We start from the raw sequence: 16268 nt of genomic DNA, 5'->3' as shown, positions 1-16268 counted from the left end.
GCCAGGCACTTCTCATTTCTGGGTTGGGCCACCTTTGGCAGGTCTCTGACCCTCAGGGATAGTGGTGTAGCTTGGTTCTCTTCTGAATGAGAATTTACCCCACCATCTGGTCGCTTGGGCTCCTTTGCCAAACTGCAATGTCTGGGGCACAGCAAAAAGCAGCAAGGAGGACCCAGCTCAGAGCTGTGCTGCTTTTCCAACAGACTAAGGGATTGGAAAGTTTCTTTCCAATTCTAGTAGTTATGGAGAAATAATCCTCTGCATCTATTACAGCAATTACTTTCAGAGTACACATTTACTCTTTTCACCCACACGCTGTATTTGATTAGATTAAAACCTGGATCAATTTAAAGGAAGGCAGATGCAAACAAAATCCCTTTAGCAATTTATCCTGTGATTCAGACTATTCCAAACCAGGGGCTCTAAAGGACCGATGATTTCCAGTGATTTATAGGGTTTGTGATTCCTGGCTGGGTGAAATGTGGTTTTCAACAAAGAAAGAAGACGGGGAACTCAAATCAGTCCATCTGTCAGCATTTGCATCTGCAGTAAATCTGGAATAAACCCTGTAGGTGATTGAGTACCATCTCTTTCTGTGAAGGTGTCTGTGCTCAGAGACATTTCGTCACCACCAGTGTGACCACTGACTCCAGGCAGCTGATGGGGCAGTGCAGCATCTTCTTGCTGGTCCTTCACTAGCTCTTTTGTCAGATTGAGGAACACCTATGGAGCAAGAAAATATGGGGGAAAATTTGTCCAAATGACTCCATTTACCAAAACAATTACCAGAATCCACTCTCCTGCTTTGTAGCTGTAGTTGGTGCAGAACTTATGCACTATAATCCTCTTTCTATTCCCTTTGTGCTCCGTGAGAGAAATTCACTTTTTTTTCAGTATAAAATTGTTGCCCAGCTCCCTGTCACCTCCTGTCTCTGTTCTGCTGCAGCAGTGGAAACTCAAACCTGTTTCCTTGGGATATTCACCCTCTAGCTCCTGACAATCCCACTGCCTCCATTGCTGGGAGTGTGCAGCCATGGCACCCAAGCTGCACGTGGGACACGATGTACAACTTATTCTTGCTGCCTTAGGAAAGCACCTTAAAAGAAAGCAAGAAATTCTGAGCAGGAAGGTAACAATCTCCCTCCCTCCTTTCTGCAAGACAAGCGTCATCACTGCTCATCATTTACTTTTTGCTTCTGATGCAATTAAATGTGTTTATTTGACCAGAGATTTCCCTTGGGCAGAAAGGTGCCTGTGTTATTCTCTCCTTAGTCTGTCTCCAGTGCCTCATTTTCTGGGTAAAACATCAAAAGGCTGTCAGCAAGGTGAGACTGTGCATTAGTATATGTACAGATTTCTGGATACATCTACACATTTGTGTGTACCTAAGTGTAAGCCCTTCTTCCCTGCCTGAAACCCTCACGTAATTCCTAACATGCCCAGAGAGCAGAGCCACACAGTGCTGTGAAAATAATCTCTGTGACTTTTCAGTAAATCCAGCAGCTCCTGAGCTCATACCTCTTCCACAGTTGTGTTGGAAATCCCGTAGCAACCCAGGTGGAGATCATTCAGGCTGGTGTCCAGGGCTCTGAGAAGGGCCTGGTAGGCCCCAGACACTGTCGACTTGAAGGGGGGAAGGACATACACGAGCTCTCCACCAATATCCTCCTTGAGATAAGCCTCTGGGAGATAGGACTGGATCAAGGAAGTCACTGCTGTGGTGTCACATTCCTCTATCATGTTCTGAAAAAGGAACAAAACACTCTGTGGTCACTGAAAAGGTTGTGAGGTCAACCTTCCTTCTGCAGGACGTAGCCCAAATCCTGTCCCAGAGTATAAATGATAAGTGATCTCAGTCCAGCTATCCAACATGTCAGTGTAGACATCAAAAGCAGGTGAAACTGTGTTTCTGACCCTTGAAAAAGGGACATGTGACACTGTCCCGTCTTGGTCCATCCAAAACCTCACCAGGTTGGGCTGAATCAACCACTTTGCCCTAGCTTGAAGTTTGTAGTACAACAGAGAAAAAGCCTGTCCACCAGAGAGATGAACTTGGCTGCCAGCACAAACTCACTCTTTTTCCCATAAAAAAACGGAGCTTGCTCATGGGTCTTTTTTCATTTTCTCTGTCTCCAGTGCCAGTACTCTGGAAGAGAGGCTGATCTCTCATGGGATCTGTGTGCTGGGACTACCAACAGCACTGCAATAAATGCTATCAAGGGCAGAGTTCCCCACTCCTTGCAAGCAGAACACTTCGCCTCAGGCCAGACACCATGGATGAGCTCCTTCCATCTGCTTTATTCCTCTGAACTCCAGAGTTCACACTCTGCATCCAGCCTTGCCTTAACCCTTCAAGGAAACCCTGTTCTTTTTCCACAAAGCAGAGCACTGACATTCCTGTTTTCAGAAGGCCATGGAGGTCACTCAGCTCCTGCCAATACATCCCTCAACCAGCCTTGATGACTCCCTCGGAGACAGAGCTGCCAGGAGCTCTAGGACCAGCTCAGACACAAACCTTCTTTTTTGTGAGTGTCAGGTGGTAGCCATCCCCAAAGGTTTCCTTGAGGTAGAAGGGTGAGCCACAACACTTGAGCCCTCCATGCTCTAGGAAGGCGATCCGGTCGCTCAGAACTTCTGCTTCGTCCAGGTGATGTGTGGAGAGAATGATGGTTCTGCCTGGAAAACACAGTCACCACAGAATGAACACGTGATTTTATGGCAAAACTGGATTTTAGAAGGATTTGGGTTCTTTTCTTTCCTTTCTCAAAAACTTCTTCCTCTATTTCCCCACACAATGATATCATCAATACAATTGCAGGGGTTCCAGAGCTTCCCCTTGTTCTGGGTCAGTCCATGGCAAGTAAGTCCACATCGTTAAACCAACACAATGAATGTTTATGACAATTTTCTTTATCACATTCTGGTCAGATCTGTCCTTATCTCAACAGTGAGACAGGTGAAAGCCTTGCTGAATGAGAGGACACAGAGTATCAGGTGAAAATCGACTGCATTTTTTGGTAATTATTAGTGAAATTGGATGAAAGGCAACAAGAGAGATGAATTTTACAATATTGTAAACAGCTGTGTACTATGGTAAAGTTATTTTTCAAATGGCACTGTGAATTTACAGGAACCAACCAGGATGCACCCTCTGGACCTGCAAAATCCCAGGCTCCCACAATTTTTTCTCTGTGGCCTCCGAAACCCACAGTTCAAAGCCACTGGTACCATCTTTGCAAAAGTGACACGAATTAACCTTTGCCTCTGGGCAACATCTCCTCTCATCACAGTACCTTTCTTATTCTTGGAGATAATTTCCCAAATACTCCTCCGGGAGCACGGATCCACCCCCGTGGTTGGTTCATCCAGAATCACCACCCTGGATCCCCCCAGGAGAGCAATAGCTATGGACAACTTCCTCTTCATCCCACCGGAGAGGGTGCCAGCCAGCTTGTGACGATGGCTGTACAGCCCAGTCTCCTTCAAAGTCCTGGAAAACAGAGGGAAAACAACTCCCAAAAGTTGTCCTTCAGGCATCTTTTCCAAGCAGGGAATCTGAAAATACCCAGAAAAACTGTAACTGCAAATGAAAAACTGCTCAAGTATGGACTGCTCTGCTGAGTGGTCACACTGTAGAGTCACCCTGCAGCTCAGTCGTCGGGATTTTAATTTAAAACATTTTTGAGGATGTTTCCAAAGCTTTCATCTGACAAGTCAAGGTTAAAGGCTCAACCTCATCAACTGAGACACCAAGAGCCAAACTCCCTGGGATGTTCTGGCTGCTTCATTTTTCTGCAAAACCAATAAAGCCAACATCATCTTTCTGACTGGTTGATTAAATCTCTTTCTGGGGAAAACTGTAAAGCAGCAAGGAGTAGACCCTTAGGCCTATAAATTCATCTCCAAATAATTGCCACAGCAGCTTGTAAACCCCCTGGAGAAGAGATATTGTTTTCTTACAGCCATAGGTATCAATATATTCCTCTAGTCAGAGCAAGGCACCATTTGAACCCTAAGCTGGAGCTGCAATAAGTCCTCCAATCCATGATTTTGAGCTTTGCAGGGGCACTGGCACCACCAGACAACAATTTTGACAGCCCTCTCTCCCTTCTCCCATGCTGCTGTTTTTATACCTCTTCACTTCTTCGTAGAGCTCGTGTTTGCTGCAGTGAGGGACTTTGATGTAGCCATAGAGCAGCAGGTGCTCCTTGGTGGTGAGGTAGTTGAAGAGCACGTTGTGCTGCATGCACACCCCCATGTTCTTCCTGATCACCTCCTGGTCAGTCCTGATGTCTTTGCCATACACAAAGATCGTGCCTGACGATGTAGGGAACAACCCAGTCAAAATGGATCTGAAGGAAAAATAAACACAAAGGGGAAGTTAGAAAAAGGAGAAAGCCATGGGTAGTTTTTTTCATGTGGCCCTGTAGCTGTCACCACTTCCAAGGTTTCCTTGTGTCACCCTCCCACTCCTTCCAGCCAGACACCACTGGCCACTGTGTGTCCTGCTGCCCAGCCGTGCTCTGGCAGAGCAGAGGCCAATTAACATCCATGGACATCCTTGTACCCCTCTCTGTGGGATTGCAAGAGCAAGCTCCAAGCTCACCCTGGCTACTCCTCACCTGTACTTTTATCTTCTTCAGCCTCCCTCTCCCTAGGTCAGACCACTGCATATCCCACACGTCAATACTCAGGAATGCCCTTGACTTCCAGCTTAATTACTGGGAATTCGTATACTGCAGTTACTCTTTATTCTTTGAGGTTTGCCTGCAGCACCCAGACAGCCTCATATTGTAACCACAGCTGAGACTGAAAACCACCTCTTCATCTGACTAACCACAGCAGAGCATGGAAACCTGGTTTCACTGCCATTATTCATGAGAAATGGGAGAGGACTTCTGGATGAGACACCTCACAGTGGGCAGCACTTTCATCTAGTTCAAGGAAATAATCACCCACCAAGCAAGAGCTGAGTCAAACTCCCTCTGCTCAGAATAATGACTTGCACATTACAGCTCATTTTTGGTGCTGTTCTGCAGGGACTCAAGGGAAAAGATGCATCTCAGACCGCCCTCCACCTTCACCGAGTTTTTCTCTCTCCTGGGACTTTTAACCATCATTAAAAAGCAGTAACTTGTGACCTTACTCAGGATTTGAAGCCTGTGTTAAGTTTCAAGAAGGTTTTATACTTTTCTGCATATCACCTTTGCTACACTTTGCAAACAGAATATGAGGTGAATTGATAATAAGCTGAGGTGAAGCACACATCTGTCTTACTGGTTTTGGCTCTTCTGAGGCTTCTATTTATCAGCTTAATGTTGCTCTCAGAGATATGCACATATATATCAGTGGAGAAATCAAGTTCTACAGGTCTGTGTTAGTGCTGTTATCTAACAAGTCAAATAATAATTTATAAACAGCAAGGCTGAAAGGCCAATGCATTAATCCCCTGCCACTCCAGCCCAGCCAACACATGAGTCTGTACAGCTGAAGTCTATCTTTATTAAGTTTTCTTGCGAGTATCACTTCAGCTTTGGTGTGTGCACGAGCTCCCCACAGCTTCCAGAACATCCTAACCCCAGGCCATGGAACAAAACACCTGAACAGTTGCTGTGCTGTGTATCCCAGGTATCTCACCAGATTAAAAAGCATGTTCCTAAGGAGAAAAGGACTTTCTAGAGCCTAAAGAATTCTAACAGATGAAAGAATTCCCGAAGTCACCCCTGAACAAGATGAAACTTACATGAGGGATTTGGCCTAGTGAAGCACCTTCCTCAGTCTCCCACTGCTGCACAGCCCCACTTGCCCTCTTGCTCACCCAATCACACCCCACACAATAAAAAAGAGCTGCTTTAAAGGATACACACATGGTTGTAGTTTTCCCAGCTCCATTGTGTCCCAGCAGGGAAGTGATATTCCCTTCATAAAAGTTGAGGCTGAGGTTGTCCACTGCAGCTTTGGATCCATAAACCTTTGTTATGCCGTGGAGGGAGACTCCCAAGGTGAGGTCAGTAGGCTCTGGTTCCACGTGAGGGTGGGGGGCACCTTTGACACCAAAGAGAAGGGTCAGGGACAGTTCCTGCAGTGCAGCAGGTGTTGTGCTACTTTTCTCATCCCAGAGAAAACCAAAATGCAGCAAAGGCAGGTGCCTTTCAGCTAGGAATGTTGAGAACATGTCACCGGATCTGTATCATTTTGAGCTCTCTGGGATTTCTCCTTTTTACTTCTGCAGCTTCTAATAACTCCTGACAACAGGCATCAATCACTTCTGAAAAGGTCTCATATTTAGGTGTTTCAGAGCACCTACCTTTATTTATACTAAACAAGCACAGAAAATTAGAGGACGTGCAGCAAAACTACTGAGTTATTTTCAGTTAGGTGGAACCAGCAAGCTTTTGTGTGTGATCTCAATATTTTACTGGCTAAACATTTAAAGAGATAAGCAAAGAAGCACACGTACCCTTTGCCAAGTGGAAACCTGTATCTGCTTGCCCAAACAAAAGTATTTCTACACAGAGAGACAGGCATGGAAGGTAGCTGCCCAACTACAACACACACGAATATGCATGCGAAAATCAGTACTGACTCTCCACAACAAATAGGAAGAATAAATATAATTTAAAGAGCCAAATCTCCATTCATGTGAATACCAGTTTTCCATTTTTCCTGTGCTTCAAAGTAAGGATCAATGGTGTTTTCTGTATATGGTGCCCCTTTACAAATTTGGCTTTGTTTACCCAAAATATAAGTTATTATTGCTACCCCATCTAGTATCCACATACATATCTTATTGGGGAGGGTGACTTCTTTCCTTAACATCAGCTTGGAGAAGAGCAGGCCTCTCTGTTTCTCATCCCAGAAGGGCAGGTAGCTGTTGTATTCGATCCAGTAAGATGGAAGCAGTGGGAAGTACCAGGGAGCAGCCATGCCGTATCTACCTGCAGGAACAGGAGTCTCGTTCAGGTATCTGTTCCTCAGGAAGTGTCACTGCTGGGGTGCACTCAGAATAGCAAAAATTAACTTTGCAGAGATCTCTTGATATGCTTATGTACTACCAGGACTTGGTAGGGAGTTTTCTGATCGGCACAATAGGAAGCACTCACTAGTTTGTTATTCCGAGTAACTCCATAGCTGGAGGGCAGAAGAACTTTACATTTTCCACTGGGTAGATTTCTGTATGCCCGTGGACTGCTTCATTAGGTGGGGAAGAAAAGCAAAAGACAAATGTACTGGCTCTTGCCCAAGGCAGGAATTACTTTTTGAAACCAAATGATGTAAGTAACACAGCTCGAAATCACTCAGCTGACAAATGCAGGCTAACATGCTCCGCTCTCACTCGCCCACCAGACTGCAATCACACCCTCCTGTGTCCTTGGCTTCAGCTTCTTCAGGAGATCTACCTACCCTTGTGATAGGCTGAGGAACCCTCATTCTCCCTTGCACTGCTCTCTCTCAGTGCCATTAATAGGCTCAGACACCCACAAAGTCATGCTCCCTTTGGTCTGGGACAGAGTGTGTGCACTGTCTCACTGCCTGAGCCACTGAATCAGCCAGCTCTGTGTTCACTGTTCCCCAAAAAAGATGCTACAACACCACTCTCAATGCTTTGCATCCTTACCTGGGAAAACATTCCTTATGTACCACCCCAGGATGAAGTAAATGAAGGAGTCTATCAGAATGAGCCAGCACATCCAGCCAAAGGAAGTGTTGTCTCCAATCATTGGGGACTTGTACATGTTGTCCCACTGCAGACCTGAAGAGAGGAATTGAGAAATACAATCAGAATCCATCTCAGCCAGTGAAATGTCACCCCAGGAGAGCTCAAAGCCTGGCTTTGTCTGCAATAAACTCACCTATGCCCTGTGCCTCGTAGCGAGCAATGTACTGACTTGCATAACTGAAGGCAGTTGGAGACAACAGACTCTGGGGAATAAACAAAATTGAAAACAAGGAACATATGAATTAGTCTCAAAGAGAAGTCGGGTCAGTCAACCAATCACTGGCTTATTCCAATAGCCAGAAAAATAAGTGTCTGGTTTGGTTTTTTTCCCAGCAGTCAAGGAGCACTGGACCAGGCCTGTGATGGGAAATGCTACCTGGTGAGAGGCTGAAATGTCTCCTTAGAGCTTGACTTTCTTTTGCTTCCACACCCAGGACGCATCTTCCTCCCTCATACAGGGCTTTATTTCAGGCTTTTGAAATACAACAGTGCTTGAGAATTACCTCATGGAGCCATGTGGTTAATTATTTTAGCATTTGCATTCATAGATGTCATTTCCTGAATTTGGTGACTCAAAGAAAACAAGTCTGGCTTCTGGAACCTAACACCTACCTACTCTGCCCCTTGGTAAGAAACAAGGCTTTACATCTATTCCCATGTGTAGGAATTTGAGATGCAGGAAGCCAAAGGATGATCTGAGGCAGCAATAAGCAGACCCAGCCCTGCTACCAAAACCCTTACTGAGACAGACTGTTTTTTCACAGTGGGTGAATTTTCCCATTTTCCTTTGCAATTCCAAAGGGGAAAGTACATAGCTCGAACTACTGTGATTCAGCTGGCAGGTGGGAACTCACTAAAATTCCACAAGTAGTGCCTTCAGTCACAGGACACAGCTAATTCCAGGTGTCCCTCAAACAGGCCCTGGCCAACTCTCCCGCCATGCCTGTCAACATCCACTGATGGAATTCAGAAAGGTGCCAAATGCCCGTATATTTAGGACAGGAGATGCAGTAAGAGCTGGAGTGTACTGAAGTCCCTGCCTCCACACAATGCCTGGAAATATGGAGAAACAGAACTCACCAGGAGGCTCTTGACAGAGAAGCTCAAGTGGTTCTCGATGACGAGCAGCACGATGAAGGGGAAGAAGGTGAGGATGTACACGAGGCTGCCCACCAAGGCCGCAATGTTGGTGTTGTTGAAGAAAACGCTGATGAAGTAGCTCATGGCTATGATGGACAGGCTGTAGTCCATCAGGTACAGGAACAGGAGCGCTGTGTCTGTTTTGGGAAGGATCTCCCCCACCTTTAGAACAACAATGAGGAAGGTGACAGTAATCAGCAGGAAGATGGCACACTCGATGAACCAGGCGATGAAATGGCTGCTGGCGTTGACACCCATCATCTTCATGTACTGCAGAGAGGAAGGGGAGGAAAACAATCACAGGTGGCATTTGAGAGAAATGAAGAGCTCTTTCTGCTGCTATTGAATGATTTCTTTTTCCAGCTTCTGGACAGGGCCTGCAACCAGACCATGCTCATTCTATCCAGGGACAAACCACACACTCCCATTTCAGGAATGCCCAAGGTTTGCAAAGCAGTCTGTTGGAAAAGAACAGCACAGACAGGACCTGCAAGGATCAAGTGTCACAGCCCACAACAGTGGGCAAAGAAGCTGCAAAGCAGCTTCTGGCCTTAAATTGGTAACTTTTCTAAAGCATTTTGCTTATTTCTTTAAATAATGATAATTGATCCAGTGGCTTAAGCTCAAAAGCTCTCAAATTTCTTTGAAACCAGACCTTTCTCACACAAGCCCAAGATAACAAATAATAGCTAAATTACTGTGGTTACAAGGAAGAAATATTAATTTATATTAGCTGATGATTAATTCCCCATACATGCATAAAACTGTAAATTTGTATTGGTAAACCCAGAAAAATTACAGGTGCTGGTGTCTTCTTGTGGATTATTACACAGCTAAGAAGATTACTGATGCTCTGGTCCTTGGAGACAATGAAAATGGTTGCCTAAATTAGAGTAAGGGGCTGCCAGTGAACACTCACTGGGGTTCACTCATTTTCCACCTCATCACAGGTCAGAGTGTCCTTTCTTGGAAACATTTCTGATGAATCAGTATTTGTTTCCATGGTGTTGGATAAAAAACAAATCTGCTCAAAGCTCTTGTTGCTTGCTGAAGCTTAGTTTGACAAAAGTTCTTTGCTGTTCATCTCTGTTGACAGTGATCACACTGAAAACCTGAGTTAATTTAATAAATTCCCAATGTCTCAATGTCATTTCTTTTCCAACAGGCAACCTGAATGAAGAACTTCATTTCAGAGGAGCTGATGTAATATGTAGCACCTTCTGAAATATTAAGTATAATAACTTCAAGGATAGGAAATAAGTCACTTTTCATGTCTTTGTCCCCAGTAGGTATGACTCAAAGTCAATTTTTAGAGAGCTTTAAATCTTCAGAAACCCTGTAATTTTGTGAGGTGCCCATGTTTCCTGTGTTCAGCACTGCAAAGCAATATTCCCTCCACTTGAAGGGCAAACACCCTGCATTTCCATGGCTTTGAGCTTGGCTACAATGTCAGAATTCACACACTGCAGGTCAAACAAAAGGTATCTGGAATATTTTCCTTAATGCTTGTTTTGCTCCATTTAATATTGAACATCAGACACACTAGCCACTAATAAGGAAAATCTGTTTATAATTCTGCACGCCCCAGGAAGTTTCCCCATACCTCATAAAGCCTCAGATCTTTCTCCTGAACAAGTGTTTTAACAAAATCAGCTATAAACAGCACCCAGGCAGCCATCAGAGCAAATGGAAGAGAGTATGTCACGCTGGTTAAGAACCTGTAAAAGGCAAAAGCAGGCTTTAGCTGAATACAAAATGTTCTGGGGATTAAGGCTTTATACAAGAACATATTTTTCAGAACAATACTCTGGCACAAGAAAAGACATGCTTATATTTCAAAATGTGGAGTAAAATTAATAATTACAAAAAAAGGCTCCTTTGCCATTGCATTGGATTTTCTACTCGTCAAACTCCTGACTGCTCAGAATCTTTTTTCAAGTTGCAGAGGGATTTCCTTGCTCAGCAGCACCACTGGCAGTGGCATCTCCTGGCTCTGTGATGGGCTGCATTCCATTTGGAAACATCACAGCAACCAGCCATAATTCCCAGTTCTGTTCACAGATAGAATGGCCCAATTTCGTTGTCAGGCCATAATTCCTGGTGTTGGAGTCTGGATATGGGTGCTTTCCTACGGATTGTCTGTCCTACCATCCCACAGGACAGGTACTGCACATCCAGGTCACATTTCTTGGCTCCTCACTTTAATTAAAACCTTCTTCCAGTGCCAAATGTGTGAAGAAAAAAAAAAATAACAATGGCCAACAATAAATTTCTCCTTTTGCCATGGAAAACAAGTTTTTATAGCAGGAGATTCCCTTCATTGCATCTGCAGGGCTTGTGCTTTCCTTCTTAATTTCTAAGCCTGGCTAAAAACCCATAATCAGTGTTATTCCTGCAAAATCTTTAATGTAACAGTAATATTTAACAATAACAGTGAGAAATTAACATTGTATTTGTTTTTAATTTTTTTTTTTTACCTGTAAAGCTGAAAACTTCCTATAAACCAGTGCTTCTGGAAATGCTTCCACGCAAATGAAGCCTTATTTTTAAAGAATCAGGAAAAGGTCTTTCAGGCTCCTAAAAATTCAGCATATCCCAACACTTTTTGTGCGCTGGCGTGGGTATATATATATATATATATATTCCCTCTTTTTCTCTACAGGGTGATAACTGTGCAATAACAACCAATAAGCAGGCATTTTGTGATGACTTCTGCTGGATACAAATCCAAAGCCTTGAGGTATTTTAATAATTGAGCAAACGTGTCCCTCTGAACCCAGGGTGGGGAGGGAAACCCAAAAGCAAGTGGTTTTCCCAGCAGCCCAAGAACAAAAAAGAGCAGACAGCACTGGAGTAAGTGCCTCCAGCAGCCAGTTAATCACTGTACAAAACTCTCTCTCAGCAATAATCCAGGAATTTGCTGCAGAACTGGGTTTGGATGCTTCCTGCCTGTGTCCTGGCAGGCACCTCACATGCTGCTGCCCCGAGGAGAGGTTATAGGTCCCCAGCTCTCTTAAATGACAGCTGACACAGGAGATTAACAGGTCCACTATGGCTCCTAAGTTGATATCTTATAGCTCTCAAATAATCTTTTGGCTCATGCAGTTGGCATGGAGGTTTTTGGGTAGAAAAAGCTCCTAGGTCCAGCCTGTCCTTTTGCTCCAACAGAGACCCTCAGTCAGGGCAGAGTGACCCCCACACCTACCAATACTTCTTGCAGAACATCCTCCAGTGCTCCCTGATGGACACTGAAATCCCTTCCTGTGTGTTTTCCACTCAGTTTGGCCACCATAAAGCTCATAAACCTAGGGACCCTTTTTTTCCCCAATAAATCCATTTTCTAAGTTCTGCTGCATTGTCTGCATGTGAACACCTGCAGAACAAGCCAGGACTCGTACTTAACCCAAGTCCTGCCAACCCTCAATCCCTCCATGTGTAGTAAAACAGGGACAGGGAGTTCTACCTGCTATAAAACCTACAGTTACCATCACAATGCAGGTATCAACAGAGCACCGAAAACAAAAGATCAGGCAAACTAAACAGGCCATCTTAGAGTAAAAAATTCCCTCTTTTCCCTTGGGAAAAAACTCTGATCAAACAGAATTAAATTATTTTTATGCTGTGTGAGCATGGTATTAAGGAAACCAGCACAGCTGGTGAACTCCACCAGTCAGACAAGATGAGCTGACACAAAGCATGAAGACAAAAGCCACCCAAACTTACATATCCTTGTTGTAGCAGGGGTAAGGCATGGCCTGGACCTGAACAGCTATTTCCTCTGGTTTCTTGCCAGTCTGCAGTTCAATAATGGCCCTCTCAATGCTGTCCTGGATGTAAATAAAGGCCCGGCTGTAGATCTGGCTCTGGGAGGTGGAATTGTGCGGGCCCACGGTCCAGATGCGCTCCCGGATCCTGTTGGTGGTTTGGGTTATCCTGCTGCTCATTCGGATGGTGTAGTTGAGCACAGGAGGGAGGGACAGGCCCCCATGAACTGAGTGTCCAGGGCTTGAAGGCAGCTTGAAAATGATACCTGGGAAAAGAAAGGTAAAAGGCTTTCCTTTGGAGTCAACAGCGTGGGAGCAGCACACACAGATACGTGGGAACTCCTCATTTTTACAAGGCTTCTTCACAGACATTTTTCTATCCAGAACATTTTTCCTGATTATTCTATATATAAAAGACATGATAGAATGGAGGACAAACAGGGAAGGAAACTGTCTCTATGGGAAAGGACAAATATTACCAGGGTTTGAAGCTCCAAGAGAAGCAGAAGTTTCTATTGACCCTTCAATGATGAAGTATAAAACCAAACAGGTCACAGGACTTGTGAGTAAATCCTAATTGAGGTCCTTCTTTAAATATTAAGATATATTAATGATACAAATGTAGGTTCCTATTCCCTGCTCCCTCCACCCCTCTCTGCAGTCTGATCCCACAATCCAATCCCACAAATGTGAAAAGTGTGACTGAGAAGACCCAGTGTAACATTACAGTGCTTGGCTGAAATATCTCAAGTGCTTTATGACCTTCTAATAAATTGAATTGTCTCATATTTGGACTTGAGGATCTTAAAGGTCTTTTCCAACCTGAATGATTCTGTGATACCTTTCTTGATTAAAGCACCTTTTCCCGTGGGAGCCTTAAAGAAAGTGGCTGCACAAAGATCACCTTGGGGCAGTGGGATTTTATTCAAACTGAGACTTGAGCAAGAGAAATCACCAGCTGACCACAGACAGTGGAGGTGTAAGGGAAGAGGAGTTATAAAAAGGAGATCTCAGTGTGCAGGTCCCACACACCCTGGCTCCAAATCAACTGCTGTGTGGTGGGTGCTGTGACCACAACACTCACTGGTGAAAAGCCAAATATTTTCTGCTGCATTCCCACACCCTATCAGGCTAAATTTAATTGACAGGGGGATTTGAGACTCTCACATACTTGCAAACAGCTCGTTCTTCAGGAAGAGCTCCTTAGCCACCGCTTCCATTTCGTCCAAGTCCTGCACTGCCTGAATGCGGTTAAAGGAGACGCAGGAGGACACATTCACAGCCAGGGCGGCCAAAGTGCTCAGCTGATCGACAACGTTGGCATTGTTCTGCAACTCCAGCCGGATATCATCTAGGGCAAAACCCCACAAACAGACCCACCAGCATCACTACACCCAGCAAAAAATCCACCCCATCCTTCCACTCCTTTACACTAACGATGGCACCGCAAAGGAGGAAAGAAAACAAACCAAAAGCCATCATACTAAACATGAAGTGTGAAATACATTTCTGCACTCAGCAGTGCAATGAAGGCATGGTGTTGACCCAGTTTTTATGTTAATCACCTGTAATATGCTCGTGAGTTTGCCTTTGGGAGGATGCCAGCAATGGGATGTGACAGCCGTCCCAAATCAGAAGTCCCCACTCACCTGCTGAGGTTTTAGGCTCACACACAGTGCTCACCATTCCTTCCACACCCTCTGGTTTAGGATGTAATCAACGCGCCTGCTGAGCTGCCGTGTCTCAGGGGAGGACGTGCTTTATCCAAGCACATCAAGGTGGAGCTGTGTGTGCTGTGCTGATGTGTGGACTGAACCTGATACTGCAGTTAATAAAGATGCTGCTGTTTGCTGGCAGCTTTCAAAGGTGGCTGCATAATGCAAGGTAACTAATATGGAACAGCTGCTGCAGGCACCGTGGCTTTATGGGGAGTTAAGGCAGGAGCTGCTGCTCATGAATAACACATGGGTCATCACCAACTGGATGTAAATGACTGCAACAGACCATAATCGCTCTTGGCTGCTGCTGGGCTTCGCTGGCACAGTCCAGATTTATGGTGACATGCCTGGCCACTCATGGCAAAAGCAGGTAGGGACAGCAAGGCCAGGCAGGAAGGGACTGTGATCCCCACGCTGTGCACTCACAGGGATGTACCCACCACCACTGTTAGCTGCTGATTCTCACAGTGCACAGCAGCAAATGTCACCTTGAAGGGCCTTGCAAGCCAACCAGAGAACAGAGAACTGCAGCAGAGCATCTCCTGCATTGATGCCTCTGGCTCCATCAGCCTGGGTATCTTTATCTGATCCCTGGCTTTTCTGCTCTGGAGAACTTTTCATCTGAACCTTGCTGCGATGCAAGGGGGCTCTCCACATTTCCCAGCAGAATCCCAGGTAGCTCATTTGAAGTCGTAATTACGGCTAAACAGTGTCCTCCAGTGGCCACAGACCGCGGCAGAGCCTCCCATCCCTCTATCCCTCAACACCCAGGAGAAACAGCTCTTCACAGCAGCCCTTTGCTCTCTAAGAGTCTTTTCCATGGAAGCTCTCTGGATCACAGCTGGGATTGCCTTGCCCTGGAGCCTCCAACATGGGCCAGGGAAGAGCAGAACTAGGGGATGGCTGCAGCTGGGTGACTCTGGAGCTCCCAGACATAAAGAAGAGGGCAGCACATACAGACACACTTACCCAGTTCATTTATCTGACTCAGGAGCTCAGCTGCATCCAGATCCACCATCAGCTTGATAAAAACCTGCACAAAGGGGTTCTGCAGGGCATTCTATCAACAAGCAGAGAAAGAAAAAGCATCAGTTTGACCAGAAGTCTCCTGAGCTCCCTCACTGTGAGTTCTAAAACACAACAGAGCAGCTGCCTTCACTGAGCATCTGTACAGACCCCTTCCTATTCCCTTCAGTCTGTATCAGGATGGGGAAATGCCAGCAATGAGAGACACAGAGAGCTCTCTGAGTCCAAGTTAGTGCTTCTTTGAGTCAAGAAAGGATGCCTACTGAGCCTCCACCACGCACTAGAGTCTCATCAAGAAAAGTATGGATAGTTTTAGTTATTCTAGAAGTAAATTTCCCTTGTGTCTGTTTTCAGTCCCCTGAACACAGTCAGTGCACAATGGGTAGGCAACCAAAACTTAACTTGGAGATCAGCACAGGTTTTTGTTTGGCTGAATATTTTATTATTCCACCAATGAGTGCAATCAGCAGAGAATATTTAATTTCACTTTTGCATATTCCGCTCTAGATTTTCTCTTGGTGCCATGGAAATTAGAATGAATTCCAGCCCCTAAAATTACCTGCAAATGCTTTTGGGTTTCAGGGATCTCGTTTTTGTAAGAAAAGGAGACAATTTTTACTGGAAAGAATGGGAAACAAGTGTGTGGAACATTACAGTGTACTGCTTTCTCTATCCAAGCAAGGCTAGGCTCCTTAGGAGGGGGAAAAAGAAATTTTATTTACATTCACTGAGGTACAAAACATCTCCTAACTCTTATGTGTGCACCCAGAACTACATGCTTATTATAGATACTGTTTCATTTTCTGAAAAAGTCATTTCTTGCCTGGTCTTGGCTGGCTGGATCACTCCATCAAGCAGAAAGTTAATTTACAAACTGAAGAGCATTCCTTGCTCATCTTA

At 45.0% G+C, this 16268-nt stretch overlaps 1 protein-coding gene across 2 annotated transcripts in view; it reads right to left on the bottom strand.

Annotated features, from left to right (window-relative positions):
* Positions 1-16268, bottom strand: part of ABCA12 (ATP binding cassette subfamily A member 12) — a 104327-nt gene that overhangs the window by 24883 nt on the left and 63176 nt on the right. For both annotated transcript variants that reach the window (XM_032114071.1, XM_032114070.1), the window contains exons 21-34: positions 15312-15402; positions 13796-13975; positions 12584-12890; positions 10464-10578; positions 8801-9130; positions 7854-7923; positions 7619-7753; positions 6783-6938; positions 5868-6045; positions 4134-4352; positions 3294-3490; positions 2516-2676; positions 1519-1743; positions 585-723 (exon numbers count right to left, since the gene is read on the bottom strand). In XM_032114071.1, coding sequence (XP_031969962.1) covers positions 585-723; positions 1519-1743; positions 2516-2676; positions 3294-3490; positions 4134-4352; positions 5868-6045; positions 6783-6938; positions 7619-7753; positions 7854-7923; positions 8801-9130; positions 10464-10578; positions 12584-12890; positions 13796-13975; positions 15312-15402 — 2503 coding nt within the window. The remainder of the gene's footprint in view (positions 1-584; positions 724-1518; positions 1744-2515; positions 2677-3293; positions 3491-4133; positions 4353-5867; positions 6046-6782; positions 6939-7618; positions 7754-7853; positions 7924-8800; positions 9131-10463; positions 10579-12583; positions 12891-13795; positions 13976-15311; positions 15403-16268) is intronic.

The sequence above is a fragment of the Corvus moneduloides genome, chromosome 7, assembly GCF_009650955.1.
Source record: "Corvus moneduloides isolate bCorMon1 chromosome 7, bCorMon1.pri, whole genome shotgun sequence".
NCBI classification, from domain to species: Eukaryota; Metazoa; Chordata; class Aves; order Passeriformes; family Corvidae; genus Corvus; species Corvus moneduloides.
Note: the sequence above shows the minus strand (reverse complement) of the source record. Positions and strands in the feature narration are given on the sequence as shown.